Source organism: Rhyacophila brunnea, unplaced genomic scaffold, assembly GCF_057557595.1.
Source record: "Rhyacophila brunnea isolate RB1 unplaced genomic scaffold, BYU_Rbru_1.0 scaffold_17, whole genome shotgun sequence".
Classification (NCBI taxonomy): domain Eukaryota; kingdom Metazoa; phylum Arthropoda; class Insecta; order Trichoptera; family Rhyacophilidae; genus Rhyacophila; species Rhyacophila brunnea.
Window position 1 is genome coordinate 2,528,222 of NW_028232827.1, and position 22,356 is coordinate 2,550,577.

General features: G+C 33.5%; 1 protein-coding gene across 1 annotated transcript in view; it reads right to left on the bottom strand.

Annotated features, from left to right (window-relative positions):
* Positions 1-22,356, bottom strand: part of LOC147073550 (uncharacterized) — a 138,360-nt gene that overhangs the window by 29,353 nt on the left and 86,651 nt on the right. The window contains exon 2 of the mRNA XM_085944658.1: positions 19,699-21,068. Within this exon, the coding sequence (XP_085800784.1) occupies positions 19,699-20,764 (1,066 nt within the window). The 5' untranslated portion in view covers positions 20,765-21,068. The remainder of the gene's footprint in view (positions 1-19,698; positions 21,069-22,356) is intronic.

The window sequence follows — 22,356 nt, forward strand, 5'->3', positions numbered from 1 at the left end:
TTCCGTCGCGAGACGGAGCCGCACGGGACTTATGCTACAACCATGCACCATAGTGCTTAAAGAAGGAAGTTAAGAAAGAAGAAACTATTATATTATACCAAAAAATATATTTAAAAAGATATTATAAAAATAATATTCATTTTTAGTGGATAACGAATACGTAAATATAGATCACCGTTTCCCAACTGAACTGTCAACTGAAACTGAACGGAAAACTGAACAGATCGTCTAAATACACCGCCGTTTCAAAATTGAACGTACATAATTACAAGATAAAAAGAATTTTTTATATACAACGTTTTTAAATTTTCTGTTGAATCATATAAACTTGACTAGCTTAAACGATCAAAAAAATTTGTACTTGATAGAAATACTGAATAATGAAATGTCATTTCATTTTGATTTCCATAGTACCGCACGTATATATTATTTAATAATTTAGTTGCTAGGACCCCCTAGCAACCAATAATGGTATCGAAATAACTTTTCATACAAAACAGAATTAACTAAAAATGAATTCAATTATACTGAAAGATAGCTAAAAGTATTAAAAGAATGCATTGGCATCGTGTTCTGATATATTATAAAAGTTCCAAATGTCTAGCTAGTCGGGAAGTTAGTTAAAAATTGATTGCAAGATTTGTACCGGACAAATAAGAATACGACCTAAGAAAAACGTTGTAAAAAATGGAAACCTCGACAGAACTGACGTCTAAAAGGACCTTATGATATCTTCATAGTACGACGATGCGATTTCAGGTTTAATTTTTTGAATAAATAAATAAATAACCAATCAAACAATGTATTCATTTAACATTATTTACGTAATTTTTCATTGCCGCTTTAAAAGCAAGCCTGCTAACGGCATACTATGAAGAAAGAAAAACTGCATATTTAGCAAATAAAATAAAGTGTAGCAAAACACATTTTGGTCTTCCCCCTAAAAGCAATAAATTGTGAAAGACGAATATTTTTGAATCCGGGGGCCATTAACTGACAACAACACTTCTGAGGGACTAGAATAAAGCATAAGGAGCGATAAGGGCTTGGGGAAACACCAAGATGAGGTTAGTGGATACGTATTTATTGGAGAGTTTGCTTATTGGAGTATAGAAACGATTTATTTGGGTCCAATGAGATCGTTTAAATAAAAGGACACGCAATTTCAATACCTAATTGGATGGCGTTATTTATTTACAAATAAATCATTACAATTTATTTTTATAATAGAATCGCCCCTAATAGACGAAACGTGACTAGGGTTTGCAATACCGAATGAAAATACCAATACTGATATTTCGGTATCTCTTATTGAAATCGTGAAATATATGGAAAAACTCTACCAATCTGATATAGCAGTGGCATAGGGTAAAGATAGGGTGTTAAGATCCGAGATAGATAGTGCACATTTAACTTTGTCAGTCCTCTGTGGACTGTGGACACCTATTTGTGATCATTGAACTAAGAATACAATAATAATATGTAGATAGATAGTGTTTGTTAATTTTCAAAATTCAATTAAGTTCTACCTAATCCAATCCATAGTAGATAATAGTCAAAAATATTCGTTTATCTATAAAATATCTAAAATTATGCCATTGATCCATACATAATTTTAGATATTTTATAGGTAGAAGAATGTTTCTTATCAATTATGGTTTGGATAGGAAGATCTTAATGAATTTTAACAAACTAACCAATGACATGTGTAAAATGTATTCTTAATTCAACGAAAACAAATAAGCACGAATAAATTAATGAAGTGCACAATTTTGTCGGTACTATCCTGTGCCATACGTCCAAAAATACGTTGGAACACATGTGAATAAAATTTTGCTTACCCGGTATTCGGACCTGAGAACCACGGCTTTATAAACAGTACCACTAGTGTATCGTAGGCGCGCTAATTATTATTAATATTAGCTACTTTTTGTATTTTTGTAAAAAATAATATATATTTCAGTAGGTATTTTAAAATGCCCACGATAGCCGCGCAGCTTAAGCGTCGACCTATAACTTCGTGTGTCCCAGGTTCAAATCCTGAATCTGGCAAGTATACATATTGTTTTTCAATTTGTGTACGAGTCAGAGTATGGACATAATAGGTTGAGCAAGTTGCTGACATCCATTTCTCGTAAAAAACAAAAATCTGTTAATACAATCCTCTACTCTGTGGAGGCCCATATTATGATCCTATGAGGATCGGATATGGTCGAATGGTTTGGTTTATGCAGGGCTTAATTAATTAATAAAAAACTAAGCAATACTATCTGTAATTTGTATTCCTAATTCGACGAAAACTAATAAGTATGACGGAAAAAGCACTATTTTTGTCGGATCGCCCATATCATACCTAAACTATTATGGTTTGGTTAGGCAGGGTTTAATCGATTTTTAAAAACTACCAACATCATCAGTAAATTGTAGTTTTGGTTCAATAAACACAAATACGTTTGGCTGACAAAGTTGTGCACTATTTATGTCGGATCTTAACAGCCTACCTCTACCCGTCGCCGCTGAGATATAGATATATAAATATCATTAAAATATTAATATTTTATAGCAAAAATGTCTAAATATGTACATATTATATAATCTTTTAAATAGGCAAAGATTAGAAATATGATAGAAATGCTGATGTTTACAAATACCTAGTATTTGAACTATTGGAACTTTCATCGTCAAACGATCTTTCAATAAATTTATATTATGAAAAATGTTCCTAGATGTGTTCGCGAATGTCCCCACTGATAATTCTACCAAATGTTTTATTAATTAATTGCACATTTTTCAATTCACAAAAATTTTGTTGCGTATAAATACTTTACATTCAAAAAATCTCGAAAATTCTCAAGTTTTCGAGAGATCAGTAAACTTATTATGAGAATTGAAAAAAGTCGAGAAACCATGATCTCTAATTATGGCCATTTGCAATGTTTAATCATTCAATCAAATTACATCCCAAGCCACAAATTAATAAAAAAAAAACCTAATATGTACTAGTATCTAAAGTATAGATACTTCATAAAACTTTTGTAATACTAAAATGGTGCAGTTGGTTGCAATTAGGGAATCCAAACCCGAGCCAAAATTCTTTTTTTTTCCATTGTTAATATAAATTTTTTACATTTACAAATAACATTGGTAAAATAGTTCAAAAATAAATCTAGTATAATTTATACTATTTAATACATTGATTGTTAATATTGTATACGTTCAATCTTGGAAATACATAAGTTTAATGGAGTAAATAATATTGTAATATAAATAATAATGCGAATTAAATATGAGATTGCTGTTTCTGATAGTAAAGACTTAATGAATGGGTTAGCGAGATTTAAAATAGTAAAGCAAATCATGGTGTACGTATGGCCTTTCCGCTTCATAAATCAAATTAGTCAGCCAAATATGAAACTGCCGTAAAACGTATGAGATCATGGTGGAATTACTTTGTTAATAGTGCGAAGCATTGTCTTTTTCCAATCTTTCTCATTTTTATTAATTTATGTGAAAAAATAAAATGAATCGGCAACTTTCACATGGGTATAAATCAAACTTCATTCAAACTCAGTTCATTTCTAATGTAGTTATTTGTTATTAAAAGTATTTTTTCTGTTATATTTTCGCTTTTATTTTATTTTCCATAAAAATTGATAAAAAATCAAAAAAAAGTTTCTGGATTATGTTTATCAATCCAGGGATTCATAGGTATTGAAAATAGCTCGGGATCCCGGGATTGGAATCCCTAGTTGCAATGAGCGGAAAGAATAATATGTTCTGCAGTTCCCTCGGCGTCACAGGATCATTGGAGTATCCCCACTTTTTTTATATTATTTGTATCTTCAATGCAAACCCTAGTAATGTATTCTCAAATTGCAATTAAGTACACAACATGTTATACGGTTATGGCTCTTGTAAGTATCCGTAACACGATACAAATAACACAAATCTTTAGCAAGTTTGAATCTATAACATATCCCGCGTCCATTCTGCAATCCTGTCCATCCTAATCCTCACATATCCGGTGCTACAGACAAGTTAAGTATCTGCGGCTAGGCTTTTACTTTCCCGCCCCCTTGGCGCCGGCACCCTAAGCCTACGGCCACCCTTAGCTCAGTAGGGTGCGATTTATCGCCGTCTCGTCTGATGCAACGATTTGCACTACGATTCCAACGTTTTACTGCCGGAGGTTATTTCTACTGCCCTGATACTCTATTCTAAATATTGTCACAACATGAGCATATTACCATCATAAACCATCGATATATATATATCATCGGCTTGCGTCATTTGATTACAAAGTATATTCAACAACCACAACTTTCAATGACATAATATATCGACAGAATTTAAATAATGATACCTACTTTACCATTGGATAAAAAATGTATGGTAAAATCGATTTTGCTGAAAAAACCGAAACTAAAGTTTGTAATAATATACGCAGTACTAGGGATTCCAATCCCGGGCTATTTTCGATACCTATGAATCCCGGGATTGATAAACCTAATCCCGGGATTTCGGGATTGATTTTTTTATCAATTTTTATGGAAAATAAAATGAAAGCGAAAATATAACAGAAAAAATACTTTTAATAAAAAATAACTACATTAGAAATAAACTGAGTTTGAATGAAGTTTGATTTATACCCATGTGTAGGTTGCCGATTCATTTGATTTTTCTCACATAAATTATTAATAATGAGAAAGATTGGAACAAAACAATGCTTCGCACTTTTGACAAAGTAATTCCACCATGATATCATACGTTTTACGGCAGTTTCATATTTGGCTGACTAATTAGATTTATGAAGCGGAAAGGCCATAAGTACGCCATGATTATTTGCTTTACTATTTTAAATCTCGCTAATCCATTCATTATGTCTTTACTATCAGAAACAGCAATCTCATATTAAATTCACATTATTATTTATATTACAATATTATTTACTCCATTAAACTTATGTACGTCCGAGATTGAACGTATACAATATTAACAATAAATGTCTTAAATGGTATAAATTATACTAGATTTATTTTTGACCGATTTTATCAATGTTATTTGTAAATATAAAAATTTTATAATAACAATGGAAAAAAATGTCAATCCCGGGACCAGTACCGGGATCCCGGGATTGTCAAATTGTAATCCCGAAATCCCGGGATCAGAATTTTGGCTCGGGATTGGATTCCCTACGCAGTACAGTATGCATTTAACGGTTAACCTAATCATTCTAAATAATGGTGTATCGATGCATTACTGATTAGACTACATATTAATGAACGATAATCAACGCGTTCTGTAATTTCAAGAACAGTTATAGGCTACATGTCGTGAGTATAGTGTGAATGTTTTGATTCTGATACAAGTGTAACATTTTTCCGTATTAGTAGTGGTCAATATTATATAGTAATTAATAAGACAATATGACCCATTACTAAATTTGAGATTCTTAGAAATGTTATCTTATAATTATTATTATATCAAACGATATTCACTTGCACTTATTAATATATGAAGTCATAAGAAAAGTTTAAAATTTGAGATGCATGAGAAATGGACATATTGTGTATTTGAATGATACTGTATCAAAAATATATTTTTAGAATATATTCATTTTCATCCAGAGCCAGAGTGCAAAGTTAAGTTAACTAAAGTATCAACTCTACATTCGTAGATGGAACGGCACCTAAAGTAGTAGAATGTGGAATAAATCGACTTCAAGCTTATTTTTTTTCCGACCATGTCCGATCCTAATAGGATCATATGGGCTTCCACAGAGTAGAGGTTTGTATTAACAGATTTTGTTTTTTACGAGAAATGGATGTCAGCCACTTCCTCAACCTATTAGGTCCATACCCTGATAGACACAAATTGAAAAACAATATGACGTGTACTTTCCAGACCCAGGATTCGAACCTGGGACCTACGTAGTGATAGTCCAACGCTTAAGCCGCGCGGCCACCGTTGGTGAAATCGACTTCAAACTTAAGCTAACTTTTAAATTATATATCACTAATTAGTTTAACATCTAACACTTAATTCTGAAGATGCTAAACATCTACAATCACACCGTGAACCGTACCGTACGCTCCTGATAAATATACTTTTTTCGAGAAAACACTTCATTATATAAGTTTTAAATTAAATAAACAACTTCATATTTTTATTATTCAACTTTTAATAACTAAATGAAAAAGTACCATAAGTTGTTGAAGTACAGTAAAGAAAGCAAAATTTTGTTGTTTATTTAAACAATGAAGAAAATTAATTACTTGTTTGAGTTTACTCAAGCTGATTTTGCACCATTGACCGATCTCCACGCCAGACGTTTGTTACGTAGGGTTGACCGATGCGAACCACAAGTTGCCACAAAAACAAAGTATAATGCAGTCAGTTGTGGTATAGTGCTGTGGAATTTTACTGTGCCTGCTGAACGGTGATTCTGGCAGCCACAAGTTGCCATGTTTTGTGGTAACTTGCGGTATTTGTGGGCCGATCTTTACTGTCGGTGAGGAAATCCACATTCCAATAATTATTTTAACGTTTTTCTCTCTCTCCATTTCACCATATAATTACTAGTCACAATATGCTCGCAATTTTGTTTCATTGAACACCAAATTGGACCTGAATAGAACTCTTATGCCGTGTTCACAATGGCAGCAATTTGCTGGCAACCTCATTAAATTTCACGATAATTTTCATAATTTATTTGACCATAAATTATTTTAAATGCAAGCAACAGCCTACTTGGAAACAATTAAAACATAACATTGTATGTGAGACTTTCTCAACCCTACGTTCGATATGAAGCATCATTTTTTATGACTGGGAATATCTCAGGAGCAGTTACCCAAGTCATGCACTCAATTGTGCTTTGATTGAATGATCATGACTTTAAATTAAGAGTACCCATGAAGAAAGGTGTATGTAGAGACCAAATTAAAGATTGTTGTAAGTAAAAAAACTAATACAAAATTGTCTAACAATATAAGTGAAGAGTACTTCACGTTGGCAGTATGACGCCGTAATTTTTCTAAATGTAAGACAATTTGCTTTTGTGATGACCACGTCGGATGGTCTGATGGGCCCAACAGCTGGTTGAATCGATTTCAGCAGCTCTTCTCATTCCGTACACAATTGAGGACATTCCCATTGGATGTGATTTGCATCCCATATTTCTCCGTGACAGAGCCTGTCAGCAAAATTGACCGGTATCAACCGGAGTCAAAACGATCATCTCCATTCGCCATTTGACATTTGGAAGATGAAAATAAATAGCCAGAATGGCAGAACTCATAGCATTCATGAACATTCTTAAGCCGCCAAGTGTGACGACCAAGGCCTGAACAAAAACGATGCATAAGTGCGAGTGAGAAAGTATTCGGCACCCTTATAATCTCTGCAACACGCGCTAGAGTAAGATAAAAGGTTTACAGATGTGGGAGATGATTTGCTACGGTGTAGCCGCCAAAACTTACCTTATTGCTTAACTAAGCGTCGATAACCGTGTTGCTGAAATTGTTATTTTTTGTGTTAAACTGGTAAACATTTTTAGTTAATTAAGTAGAAAAGATGGTGATGAGATAAAATGTGGTAGCCGTACTGATAAGCAAGAAGATTGTATTACGTTTCATAGGTAAGTTGATACATGTTCGTGATAATTTATTTGTATATTATTATATATTTTAATATCAAGTGATGGATATCTTTATCTAATGGTTGCATTTTGACCGCTTAAAAATACTATATAACGTAAAAAAATAGAAACATATATTTTAATTCTGAGCGCCTAGTGCGAGCACTTTGGGCGAGCACTAGCGAAATAGTCTATGGTCTCGAACATTTGAATACGAATGCGTTCGCTCGCCCACAAACCAAACGCACGGTACGCAGCTTCATTTAGCAATGCAATGGGTGGCGTCTAGGTGTATCTATAGTCTAAGGCAGCGGTTTCCAACCTGAGAGGCGCGCCTCCCAGGGGAGGCGCGATCTATTGCCAGGGGAGGCGCCAAAATTTTTTAATAAATTAATTTTTATACCATAATATCTACAAATAAATAAAACTTCATATCTTAACGTAACAGTGAAAATTCAGTGCATGAATGTTTATTTTAATATATAATACATAATACATATATTTAAATCCTATTAAAAAATATTTGGAGCGGAGAAATTTAAAAATGGCGCTTTTGCAAACGCTCTGTTTCGGTAATGCACAAAACGACCGCTGGTTGCATGAAAACAATAACCTCAAATTTAAATGTCACTCGTAGCTAAAGTGTCAACTGAAGCGTGTAGGCAGGGTGTGATATTGTTTTTTTTAATTGTTTTTGACGTGATTTCTTTAATATAATATAACAATAATACATGTCTCCACTTTTAAATGATTTCTACGCCAGATATATTGAAGCAAACAAAAATCTATTTCCTGAGTTCTTGGTTAGTTTGCTAATGCATTTTTCATATTATTTTATTATTAGTAAAAAAAGTCGCCTGCGGCGCTGCTTTGTTTCGGGGCTATTAAATATTTTAAATATATGGGTGAAAGATCCTGGCCTGTGGGCCCTATTCAGTATGTGGAGCCCATGATAGAATCCATTAATTTTTGTCAATGAACGATGATGAATTTGGTTGACTTCTATTAAAATTGATTGTGGTAATAAACAAGCTCATTCGTCGCATGAAAAAATTTTTTATTAAAAAATGAATTTAATATAAGTAAGTAGTAAAAACTTGTGTGTTAAAAAAGTGTCTGTATTATTTAATGAAATAAAGGGGGGGGAGGCACCAAGATTAGATTTTTTTTAAAGGGAGGCGTAGTAACATAAAGGTTGGAGACCACTGGTCTAAGGTGACGACTAACTTCTGACAGTTTAGAGTGTTTAGACAAACAATATTAACAATATTCATTTTCATGTTCCCACCAATATCACTCATGACTCTGCAGTCTTCATGATACCCTGTAGCATGACTGATGTGATGTTTTATAATGCTGTGCAATATGTGATTAATCTGTTTGATGGCACCACAATACCCCGTTTACACATGCATGGATTTACTGTTGACAGTAAGTATTATCGCGGCCATAACAAGAAAATGTATGGCTAACATTGGCATTTCAGTTGGCAAGATTGCATGCATGAATCAAAAAAGTTTGGAAGCATCTGAATTTTCATGCGACAGTATGATTTTTTCGATCTACGCCTGCGCAGTAGAAGGATAGTGGCGAACCTGCCTGCAAAAATCGATCTACGAACGAATTTTCAGTTTGACCGATTTTCAGTACCTGTCAAATATTACGAAATCGTACCATAAATTGCCAACATCGCGTCTCGCTCACTCTTAAAGAATGAATTGGAGAGACAGTCGGCACTTTTAAGTGTAAACAGTTATTGTCATGATAGTTTAAAATACTCACTATTAGGGCCATTAAATACATGCACGTGTACAAGCGCTATAAAGGTTGATTTATTTTGACTATATAATATTCATAGATTAAATTTGTAGTTGTTTTTATCATTTTCCTTTAATATTTACTTAAGAATATTCTTTCTTTTCTACTTTATTGTTTTGTTGGTTATTTTATATTTTGTATTAATTATGTATTTTGGACCATAATTAAATAAATACATTTCATATTTCAGGTATTAGTAGGCTAAATATAACATCATCACTGATAAATTAATATTGTTTTTAGTAATTTATAGGCATTTTGACCTTCCACTGTGCCTAAAGCGCAAAGTGTTCAACCAGTGTGTGCTTCCCATGATCACATATGCGTGTGAAACATAGACCCTAAGTAAAAGATAGATCCAGAAACTTAGAGTAGCACAACGTAGTATGGAGAGGTGCATGCTGGGCATAACGCGAAAGGACAAAAAGAGGAATGGATGGATGAGGAAGCAAACAAAGGTTTGCGATGTAATAGAGTTTATTAAAAGCCTTAAATGGATACGTAGCTCGAAGAAGAGACAATCGCTGGACAAATCTAGTCATCCAGTGGTATCCAAGAAGTACAAAACGTCCGCAAGGTAGACCTAGAGGCCGTTGTATCGATGAAATGATAAAGTTCTGCGGAAATACGTGGCAACGCAATGCACAGGACCGAGAGAAGTGGAAGCAGCTATAAGAGGCTTTCATCCAGCATTGGATAGATTCAGGCTGATGATGATGATACGGGTTCAAATCCCGTCGAGCATCATATTTTTTCAAATAAGATTTTTTCCATTGGGTATATATTTGAGGTGTTTTCGAGTTATGTATGTTCAATATATGGAATGTTACAATCTTGTTATTTATTCGTTGAATAAAATAAATGGTTTATGATGAATTAATATTGTATATTAATTGTAATTAAGTATATACGTAGATATTATTGTTAACAATGTGATACACAAATATTTACAATTCACTTTTCCAAAATAAAAGCTCGCAGTTATGTATCAAATTTGAAATTAATTGAATTTATGTTACAATACAAAGCTCTTGAAAGAGATATTGATGACGTCGCGAGGCGATTCCGCGACGTAAGAAAGTGAAATAAAAAAAATCGCTTTACTCTCAGTTATTTTTTCACTTCGGGTTGTTCATAAATAAAAATTACTCTTCGAATTTTCCTCGCGTATTATCGATTTCGTGCATTCTCCCGAGATGGCGAAAATGTTTTGAAATACACACCATTTATGTTTTATTTTTATTTTCTGCAATATTTCCTTTTCTCGGCACAAAAGGTACGAGTAGTACGCACTGATCAAAGAAAAAAAAACTTCCATTATTCAATGAAATATTTTCGTACCTTTGAATGTAAAATGTTAACAATGTGCTTTTATGGTTGAAAATAATGTTTTTTTTTCAGATTATTTCGTGTATGTTAAAATTATTGACTTTAATTTTCGTTCATACAATATAAGTAGGGAATCCAATCCCGAGCCAAAATCTTGATACAGGGATTTCGGGATTACAATTTGACGATCCCGGGATCCCGGGAATGGTCCCAGGATTGGCATTTTTTTCAATAGTTAACACGGAATTTTTATATATACAAATAACGTTGACAAAATCGGTCAAAAATAAATCTAGTATAATTATTTATACTAATTAAAACATTTATTGTTAATATTGTGTACGTTCAATCTTGGAAATAATTCATAAATCTAATTAGTCAGCCAAATATGAAACTGTTGTAAAACGTATGAGATCATGATAGAATCACTTTGTTTAAACCGCGAAACATTGTTTTTTCTAATCTTTCTCGTTTGTATTAATTTATGCGATCTTATTTTATTAACTTTATTCAAGCTCAGTTTATTTCTTATGTAGTTTTATATGTTACTAGCTGACCCGGCAAACGTTGTTCTGCCATATAAATTATTTCTAGTGAATATTTTGGTTGTTAAATAAAAAATAACGAATGTATCGTAAGTGTGTGGGGATGGGATCTATGACAGAAAGAGGAATAGAGCGCTGTAGACGATGACCGCCGATAAAAACAAAAAACCATCAACCATTCATTTTCTCAATTCAAAATGAGTAATGATGTTCATAATGAATGAATTACCTGTGAAAGGATCTCGTTGTTTACTATTTATGCAATATCCGTCTTGTCCCTTCCAGAAAATTAGCGGATATTGGAGAGCGTCGTATGAACGGTGTGTGTCAGCGATGAACTCCAGATTATTGTTTCTTCTTCGATTTCTCGCGTCGATGTGCGGTCGCCAACCATGATTCCAGCAATGTCGTCAACAACAGTCGCATTTAATCGACGTACGTGCTCTCCAGCTGGTGTTTTATCAGGATTGATCACAATAGCGTGATTGTCACTTTTCAATTCGTGCATATGTGCTTTGAAGAATTTCAATAATTCATTGTGCTCATTCAACAGGGCGTCCAGTTCGCCGACGATGCGCCTGGCATTAGGCGAATCGAGGCTATTGTAGCCGCAACGTGCATCCACATGATTGATGTCCTCACCACGCCCATGAAGTAGATTTGTAAAAATATATGTGGTTCGTTTGGCATTGGCAGCAATGAGCCTACTTTGTGGTATACTTGACCTTTGATTTTGAACGTAGAATGGAATTGTTGACCATTTGCCGCAGTATTGTGAACTATTTCTGTTGCTCCGGACGAAGTCATTTGGAAGCATGAATTGAATGTGCGAATGGACTTCAGAAACAGGTTTGAATCTGGAACCGTGCCGATGAGCAAGCCGTTCAATGGTACTAGTGGTATCTGAATTTCTGGTAGTTGCACTTTTCCTGATGCGCAACACATCCCGGCTGACTCATGTTTGAATTTGAGCGCATGACAATGGCGACATTCTTTGTCCATAGCACCAATCAGCACTTTTGGATGAGCGGAATATTCAAATCTGGCTCGTACTCGAATGCGAGACGAAGGAACGAAGCGATGTAAATGTTCGATGTACTTGTTGGCGTTGTTTGTCATTTGCTCTGCGTGTGTTAACTACGAACCGGCGCGCTTGGCTCCATTCCAATTGTCGTTGTTGATTTTGTTCAGCTCGTGTTTCTTGTGATTGAGATGTACGCAATTGTGACTATCTAGTTTGATTTGTTCGTCTGTTCTTTCTGCTCTACTATTTTGCATGTTTGTTGCTTTATTCGTTCGACGGCCGAAATGGCCCCCCTTGCGTTTTGCTGGCATTGTGCACTGTAACACACGCACATAAAAATAGATAAATTAAAATAAATCGTACAAAATTTTGCACGCACTGCGTTGTGATATGCCGAATGAAATGTCAAAATGACGCGACGCTTCTCTTGAATTCTTCTCGAACGTAGCGCCATCTGTCATTCAACAACATAAATAATTTCGTTCTGTTTGAAATACGAACGACGGTTAAATTTGTTCATACAAAAATAATAAAATCGCGATTAAAAAATGGGAGGGTGAGGGTAGGAAGATGAAAATTTGGGATTATAAGTATTTTTTATGCCAAATAATAAAAAAATACAAAAAAAATATTGTCAAAAAAATAAAAGGAAAATTTTCTGGATAGAGATACCCTAATCACCTAGCGATATGAAATATACTTGTTGACCTATTCTCATACCTAACAAATATACGTAAAAAAATTCATAAAAATCGGTCGAGCCATTTCGGAGGAGTTCGACCACAAACATCGTGACACGAGATTTTTATATATATAGAGATTAAAAGTATTTTTTATGTTATATTGTCGTTTTTTTGTATTTTGTTTTCCATAAAAATTTATAAAAAAAATCAATCCCGAAAGTTTCGGGATTATGTTTACCAATCCCGGGATTCATAGGTATAGAAAATAGTTCGGGATCCCTAAATATATGTGACCTAGGACATATTGTATTGAACATGATATTGTGAATAAACAAGGCCTGAACCAAAACGAACCATAAGTGCGAATGAGTAAGCATTCGGCACGCTTATATCTCTGCACTATGCGTTAGACTAGAGCAAGATAGAATTTTTACGGCTGAATTAGATATTTTTTGTGAACATCGCCGGTAAATATGGATGTGACTGATTACAGTCATTTATTGTTTTTGTGTTATATAAAGTTAGTGGTAATTATTTTTAGTTATTTTAGTAGAATATAATATGGTTAACTATGTTGTGTTTAAATTTAGTAGCCGTACTGAGAAGCAACACGATGGTATAACGTTTCATAGTTAAGTTGATAATGATAAAATTGAGGTTCTACTCTGAGTAAATAATTTATTTTATTTTCTATTTTATTCTAATATGTATATTATTATTGCATAAAAAATAAAATTACGTAAAACTAATGCATTATACACTTTCTGAGAGAGTATATTATAACCAATAGAAAAAAAAAATTTTTGAAAAAAGTAAGCCACCCCGACGGGGAATCGAACCCTGTATCTCCCGGGTTTACTCCTCATCCGTCGTATTTAGCAATATGCTACGCAGTAACATACTAATTGCGACAAATTTTAACTATTGGTCAATTTTAATACCTACTCATCAGCGCTCTTCCAACTCAAGCTACTTTGGCAATCGATTTTTGTTTCTTAAATCAAAGTAGATACTCGTACCTATTACTTCGATTACTAACCGACGTCGTGGATTTCTCCAATATTTCTTATGATGTAACTTACTTGAACTTGCTAATAATTTATAATTAACTATTTCTTTTATTCAACGAATAATTCACAAGATTTAATATGTTCAATAATTAGAATGATACATTCTTAAATCTTGTGAATTATTCATTGAATAAAAGAAATAGTTAATTATAATACATTATAGTGTGAATTAATAGTAAGTGCAAATTACATATTATAGTGCGACTCCTATCAAGTCTTCGTCCCCACGGTCGTTTCTGGAACTAAAACCCTCTCCTATCCGCGTCTACTTTTCCTGCTACAACATTCCTGAGTCCATAATTCAATGAGTATTTGATATTGCATGTAGTTATATGAACATAAAATACCTAAACACTTGCGGATGCAGACAAAGGTCATTGTTTAGATTATTGTAGAATGATGCATTGTGAGGAGGAGAAATGAAAAATAAAGCTTTTAATTCCTGTCGATAGTGTCAGAGATAGAGTATCTGATATGATAAGTCAACACGCAAAGACCACGTGACGTAATAGTATTAGCGCACAAAAACCACGTGACATAACAGTGTCAATCCGAAATCTTCACCAACTGATTCTTTACGGCCGGTTTCTAGATGGAAATTCTAAAAAAACGTCGCCGACTTACTTTGCGATTTAATAAAAGGTAAAAAAATCACATGGTGTCTGCCAACAGGTATTTAAGTCTATCGAAACTTTCAAAGATAGCTCATTGTCTGAATGAGAATGACTGAATTAAGAATATCTAGAAATCACCATTGTACTCGTTTAAAACTAAATGCCGCCTATTCGATTATTGCATGCTGATGGTGCTGCTTTGCAGTAGCGAGTCATAATAGCTTACTAAGACTCATACCAACTATATACTGAGCTTCTAGAACAAATTTTTGTGATGGATACTCGATGTGCAGTCGTATAAGTTTAGAAATAACGAGGAGATAAGAGAACGGACGAAGCGGGTTCTCAATGAAAGGCGACGTTGAACATGGCTTGCCTATTCTTCGAATCAATGGTATTTCGGCATCCTGGAAGGCCGCTAACAATACTATTCACAGAATGTATATGGTAGTTTAACTATGGGATGTTGGAATGATCTGGGGGAAACGCAAGAAGACTGACAAACTACATGGTCCCACGAAATCGCATGCCATCGCCACAAAGCCTTATGTGAACTGTGTAATTTATGTGACTAAGAATATACAAATAAAGTATAAAGCTTCCGAAACGAGTATCATATAACAAGTTTAAAATCGCTATTAAGTAGTATTGAGAAGTATTTTTTTTTCCGACCATGTCCGATCTTAATAGGATCATACTATGGGCCTCCACAGAGTAGAGGTTTGTATTAACAGGTTTTGTTTTCACGAGAAATGGATGTCAGCCTCTTGCTCAACCTATTAGGTCCATACCCTGACTCACATACAAATTGAAAAACAATATGTGTACTTGCCAGACCTAGGATTCGAACCTGGGACCCACGGCGTTATAGTCCAACGCTTAAGCCGCGCGGCCACCGTGGGTGAGAAGCAATGGCATGAATATAATATAAAAGGTGCGATTCGCAGCTCTGCGATGAATGTGATGTTGTGGAGAATATTGTACCTAGGTATACCAGTACAATGCCCTAAATATGAACGACATAGAGTACAGCTGCGGATTGCGGATATCTTTGAGAATGTCGACGAATTGAAAGGTGCCCTGGCGGTGGGTAAGACGGAAGAGCTTGGCAAAATTGTAAAGTTCTTTAACAGAATTGGAGTGAGGACCTGATCGGCGGATCCCCTTCTAGGAGAGAAGAGGTGATATGACAGCGAGTCGCAGTCAAAGCCTCGGTATATATGTATAATAGATAGTTATATTATACCGATGAACCTTGAAAAAAATTGTATGAAAATAGTAAAGATTGAAGCTTGGAAATTTCTGGAATGCTTCAATTTTCTCTCATTTCTTTCCTGGCATTCAATAAAACTTTGAAGCTCTTGTTAGAATACTTTTTTATTCGAAAATCGCAAAAATCTTTTTGACATTTTTCTATGCCAGAAGCAGTGTTATGTCATTGGGAAAAAATATATCCAGCTATCACTTTAAGGGGGGACATGCTCAGCGTATGTCAAAATGGAGCTTTTATTCTATTTTCAAAGCATGATCCTAGACATTCCTTAAAAGTTGTAGATAATATATTTACATAATTTTGAAGCCATATTATACTTTATATTTATTTTAAACATTTGATGACTGCATAAAGTATTTTTATTACATAAAACAGTATTCTTTTAAACTTCTCGCTCTAATGTTTTAGAATATAGTCATATTTCAGTACATAAATATGCAGTGGTGTTAAAAAAAAATTATTAATTTTTAAACGCATTTATAAAACCATCAGTATAATTTATGTCGACATTATTATAGTTAAATATTTACGATAAAAAAATATATTGATAATCTCTGTGATCCCAAATTTGACAAAAATTAGGCATTTTATTATTCAAAAAATGGGCAAGATTTACACATTTTAAGATAATTCTAAAGATACTGATTATAAGCTATGTCTTTGACCATTCAAGTGTAATAAACATCCTACGAATAATGATTGCTTTATAATAATTATTGGCCTAAGAATAAAGTAGTGTTTTTTTTAAATACGCCATTTCTTTTGGCATTTCCCAGTGGTTAAGGTACAACATACGGCCGTAGCCATAAATTGACAAACTAAAACTGAAGTAGAGAGTAAGAACATGTTAACGCGCGTGTTTGAACATGTACCTAGCCGAATCAAAATATACTATTATAGTGTGTAGTTAATCCAGATAATTTTATAATACGATTCGTTCACTCGCTTAACTCGATTTATAATATGATAATATGGCCCCGCTGCTTAAGCGTCGACCTATAGCATCGTGGGTCCCAGGTTCAAATCCTGGGTCTGACAAGTGCACATATTGTTTTACAATTTGTGTATGAGTCAGAGTATGGAGCTAATAGGTTGAGTAAGTGGCTGACATCCATTTCTCGTAAAAACAAAATCTTCTGGTACAAACTTCCACTCTGTGGAAGCCCATAATATATGATCTTATTAGGATCGGACATCGTTGGAAAAATAAACAAATCAAAATATATTATAGTATGCAGTTAATCCAGACAATTTTATAATATGATCAGGACTGATATCATAATATGCTTAGAAAAACGTTATCAAATGATATAAAATATATATTTTTTAGAATAATACCTTTGAATGATTACTATGTTCCATTGAAATTGGAGCAAATGAGTTCCCACAAAATATGTTGAAGAAAACCCTATTCTATAACGATGGCGCTAAAGTACATGATTATGAAAGTAAAGCAAAAAGTATCTGCTAATTTTTACATAAACTGAGTATTTTTACTATACTTAATAATATTTTGTTATACTAAGTTATACTATTAAGTTATACTCCTTTAGGCGCGTTTGGAAAATCAGATCAGAGTGTATTTTTGGCGTGTGACATGCAACACATAATTTATTTTTTCACACAAAATACACACAAAAAAACACTCGATTGGATTCGAACCAACGATTGTTCGGTTATCAGCCCAACGCACAACCATTAGAATGATACTGCTACCGTGACGATTATACAGTATAATATTATAGTTTAGAATCGTTCCGTTGCTAGGCAGCGAATTTATTATTGTCGGCCATTTGCAATTCCTTACGTAAACAAGCGATTAAACGCCAGAGTGACAGTTGGTACTTTAAAAATAAAAACAACGAGAAACCATTATATAATTTAGTAATATAAGTTAACGTGTATAGAAATAAACCAACGGCGTACCAATAAGCGGTCCTTTTTCTTGAGTCTGTAATTTAACAAAAGGGGGGGGGACATGCTCGTCATAGGTCAAAATTAAATTTTTAATGTATTTTCAAACCATGATCCTGGACACTCCTTAAACGTTGTAGATAATCTATTTATATAATTTTGAAGCCTTGTTATCCTTTATAGTTATTTTAAACATTTGATGACTGCATAAAGTATTTTTGTTACATAAAATAGTATTCTTTTAAACCTCTCGCTCTAATGTTTTAGAATATAGTCATATTTCGGTACATGAATGTGCAGTGGTGTTAAATTTTTTTACATTTATTAATTTTTACTCTACAATGTTTGAGTTTTTTTAATGTGACATAAATTGTATTTATTTATGATATTCATACATTTTTTTACTTAGGTTTTATATCATTTTTTATACGTGAAAAATTTTTTTAGAAGAACACTACTTTTACATTCGTCTATAAAAGAAACTTTTGTGAAAATACATGGCAGTGAATTTATTTTCCACGAAAAATCTTGCCTTTTTATAAAATTTTTAAGTTATTTTTGTTATTCAAAAGCATAATATTTAATGGCACATGCCGGATGTGATTTTCGCAAGCTAGAGACTTACTGAAAAAAATGTAAATTATTGAAGAAATACGGTTGACTACTCTGATTGACTACTCAAAAATTCTGTGGGTAAAAGTGCTTAACTCAGTTTGGTTGCAGCTGAGATAATCGGTTTTGAAATAAATCACTGTTTTCAAAATACAACTTACTTAGAAGTTAATAATTATTGGTGCATCTTTTTTATTTCTTTACACATTATTTATATATAATAAGATTTTTGATATTGTGTTATATTCAATGTTTTGAATAAGCAATTTTGTACACAATTTGAAAACATCTCATGCATAATATTATACACACTGGAAAAAATCACTTTGTAGAAAAAAATACTACACCCGACGGGACATGAACTCGTATTTGCTAGATACGTGCCAGTATGCTTTTCCAATTAAGCTACGGGAATCTTATTGAATCACGACAATTTTAACTAATGCTTGTTACATGAAATGCTTATCGAACTGCGTTATAATGTTAGCTATCGGTTTTAGTATATTAAATTAAGGTAGGTATCAATTAATTCCTTAATTACTAACCGACGTCGCGGATTACTCCATTATTTAGTTTTTATAACGTACTTATGATTTTTTCTAGTGTGTATATTCGTCTCTGTTCTGGCAGAACACACTAACTGGAGAATACTAGTTTTGAGTAATTTGACTTTGAAGTTGTTAAAAAGTTTGAAATAATGGTCTATCATGTGAGTTTATTAAGTAATTGTAAAAAGGATATGACTTTAAAATAAAGACTGTTTATTTATTAAGAAGGTTTCTAGGCGGTAAAGTTTGAAATAAGGAACATTTTAGTGCTAACTCAATATGTCATTTTTTCGAATAAGTGTCTTCTGCCAGAACAATGACGATGCATTAGATGTTTTCAAATTATGTGTAATATATTCAGTATAATATAGAATGTTACATTCTGAAATCTTTTGTCTTATTCGTTAAGTAAAAGAAATAGTTTATTAAGTAATTTTACTTTTAACTTTAAAATCTTAATTTCATACAAACGCGACTTAAGAACTTTTACCCTGCAACTACAGAATTGTTAGTGAAGAAAAACGTTCTTTCAAATCCACTATTATGAAGTTTTTCTTTACATAAATGCCGTTGTAATTAAGTATTATAATAATATGACACAATATAATATAAATTATCAAAATACTTACATGTATCTGGTGCATCATTCTCCAGAAAGAACCCAGTCCCATTGACATGCGGCACGAAAGTGGCAACACCACTCCTATTGACTACATCGGTGTTGCCATTTTTCACTTCCACCAACTCCACATAATCCTCCACAAACGGCTGCTTACTTCCGTCAGCATTCTCCTTTACACCGTCCACAGACACCGAAGAAGAAGCATTGTTTTTAGGATTAGCAGTCAACGATTGCGCCTGCGGAACTGGCCATGCCGATTTTGGCGGTATGAACGGCCGACGAGTGTGGCCCTCGTCTGTCAGATCCTTTACGGGCGATTGTCCTGTGAAGTTCTCCAGGGGCATTCCGATTAAGAACTCAAACTTCGGCTCGTCATTAGAGTTTTCCGTCTCCTTATCAGAAAGATCTGTTTTATATTCACTACCATAGTTTTTATTTTCATCATTATTGTTTCTGTTCTTGAATATATTTGTCAACGTTTCATCTCTGTCTCTTTCGGCATCTAGTATTCCTTCTTCCACTGGACTATTGCCTAAAGAAGATGTAGCATTTATTTGTTTCTCTATTTGAGTATTTATATATTCTTTTGTTTTTGTTAAAAAGTCTGTATCGGATGGTTCTTGAAAAGGTAGCGAATCTAGATTATCTCTAAATCCTGAGTGCCTATTTCTTTCAAGATTAACAATATCTTCTTCCAATGGTGGAAATTCTTGTTCCGTGTTAATATTTTTATAAAATTCCTCTTCTTCTTCTTCTGGTTCCGGGGTAGCTCTTTCGTCTTCAGCTTTCCCGCGTATTTTTGAACCGGAAGTCTCCCTGTTTCGTTCCGAATCCAAAATGCCCTCCTCGACTGGATTTGCCGCCGAAACTAAAGCCGGCGACCATTGTTTGGTCGTATTTAACGGAGACTGCGAGACGGCTTCTTGAGAGTCATCCTGTCGTGACCCTCCGCTCGCCGGGTGGACAATGGATGAAATGGCCAATAATGAAAGCAGCCAAATTCTCACGTTTGCATTTTGCGAAGTCATCTTGCCAAGGAAAGCAAAACCCGCGCCCAAAGCTGCTACAACCATTTTGTTTTTTGTTCGTTCGTTTTTTATTTAGTCTTATCTGAGCTTATTTCTTTTATAACACGTCATCGTGACATGCGTTTTCGCATATAATGCAATGCCTCTTTTTTATATGAAATTATTTAATGCTTACACTTTATGTTACGTGAAATTATAATTTATTATGAACTGTTTTTAACATTTTTATTACACGCTTTCACTGCAAAATAGTAAATGTTTCCATTTAAAACATAACTGCTACACAACCATAGATTATTAATAATTAACTTCATCACTATTCATGAATGACTCTGCTCAAAGTAGTGTCCTGAAACAAAAAGAAAAAATACGAATCAGGCGAAAAGCGATAAATATTTTTATAGTATGATTTCACTGTGGCCTGGATAACAATTTATAATATACATCATACATAATTAATAACAAAAGCATGCCAAAACTTTTATGTATTTGCTATATTATTATGTAAACAATCTAAAAGCAGTAGTGGGTTTACGGACTTGGAGGCTCGACGCACTGACTGAGTCTAAGGCCTCAACTTATAAAAATACATATATATTTTATTGTCTTAACTGTCAATTCATGGTGAAAATGCACTGTATTATTAAATCTAATAAAACGCAAATTTTATCGTACTGATTCCTCTTTTATTAAATATAACTGGACTGGTTTCTTCTATCCCAGAAGGACATTTTCAACTAAAAGAATATACAACAAACCAACATTCATACTAAATTTAAAATGACACAAAAATATTCACAAATACATATTAATAGCTTATCAAACAAAATTATTACAACCACACTTAGGTAATTAAAATTAATAAATTAACTATTAATTTTTTATAATGAATCGTTAATGTGTGACCATGTCCGATCCTAATAAGATCATTTATGGGCCTCCAAAGAGTGGTAGTTTGTAATAACAGATTTTTGTTTTCATGAGAAATGAATGTTAGCCACTTGCTCAACCTATTAGGTTCGTACTATGACTCAAACACAAATTGAAAAACAATAATATTTTCCAGACCCAGAATTCGAATCTTACACCCACGACGTTATAGACCTTAGTTAAGCCGCTCGGCCATCGTGAGCTGTAATCCAAGGAACTGAAATACCTAACGGATGTGGAGTAACAGACAACCGATCTCGAGTGTGGAAAAATATGGAATAATCTTAAACACTTGTCAAGAATACGTCATTCTAAGCTTGTCCATTGTTCAGACAACTACTCGCGGTTTATGTACTGACGCTTATTCAATATTGGTGTATTTTAAGGTTGCAACATACACGTAATATCTAATAATGTTTATTTCGTTTTCGTAGGACACTCGCACATTCAAAACTCTGCTTCAAAATGTAGTGTATTTATAGCATATCCGAATTCTATTTATTTATTTATTAATTATTGTTCTGTGGTATAATCGGTAATAGGAATCAGAAAAAATACTAATTATTAACATAAAACAAAAAATCAAAGATAATGTCCCTCTGAAGTGGGTGAAACCGGTCCAGCTATATTTAATAAAAGACGAATCAGTACAATAAAATTTACGTTTTATTTAAATTAATATAATTACATAAAAACCAAAAATCCCA